At 65.4% G+C, this 619-nt stretch overlaps 1 protein-coding gene across 1 annotated transcript in view; it reads left to right on the forward strand.

The window, feature by feature from the left end:
* SS18L1 (synovial sarcoma translocation gene on chromosome 18-like 1) overlaps positions 1–619 on the forward strand; it is a 27,893-nt gene that overhangs the window by 16,203 nt on the left and 11,071 nt on the right. The window contains exon 5 of the mRNA XM_010841868.1: positions 330–527. Coding sequence (XP_010840170.1) covers positions 330–527 — 198 coding nt within the window. The remainder of the gene's footprint in view (positions 1–329; positions 528–619) is intronic.

Below are 619 nucleotides of genomic sequence, written 5' to 3' on the forward strand. Positions count from 1 at the left end.
CCAGAGGCCCTGCTGCGGGCACACGTGCGCAGATGACACGGGGGGGTGGGTAAGGCCCTTGTTGCAGCCCCAGATTGGCTGCGACCCTGAAGATCGACATGCGTCACCTGGTCACATGAGTGCACAGGTGTCCTGTCCTTGGGTTGAGAGTCGGTAGCAGCCATTGGGAAGGTTGATTAATGTGATGGGAAGCAGGCCGTTTCCTTCTCTGGTTGCGTCCTTGACCGTGGTCAGCCTCCCCCCTGCACAGGCACCTGAAGGAAGCTCGGGGTGGGGGGGTCTTTCAGAGCCGGTCTTCCGTGGGTTTCACGCCCCGTCACCCCCGACAGGTCCGAACCACGTGTCCCTGCAGCAGACGGCGCAGAGCACGCTGCCCACCACCTCCATGAGTATGTCAGGCAGTGGCCACGGCTCGGGGCCCGGCTACAGCCACTCAGGCCCTGCCTCGCAGAGTGTACCCCTGCAGAGCCAGGGCGCCATCAGCAACTACGTGTCCCGGGCCAACATCAACATGCAGTCCAACCCAGGTACTGCCCTGTTCGGCCCATGGCCCCCTCCTCTGGCAGCTCCCCGAGGGGCGGGGCTGGTGGGGACAGGCCTGGGGGGGCGGGGGCTTGGG

This window comes from Bison bison, unplaced genomic scaffold, assembly GCF_000754665.1.
Source record: "Bison bison bison isolate TAMUID 2011002044 unplaced genomic scaffold, Bison_UMD1.0 scf7180017864167, whole genome shotgun sequence".
Taxonomy (NCBI): Eukaryota; Metazoa; Chordata; class Mammalia; order Artiodactyla; family Bovidae; genus Bison; species Bison bison.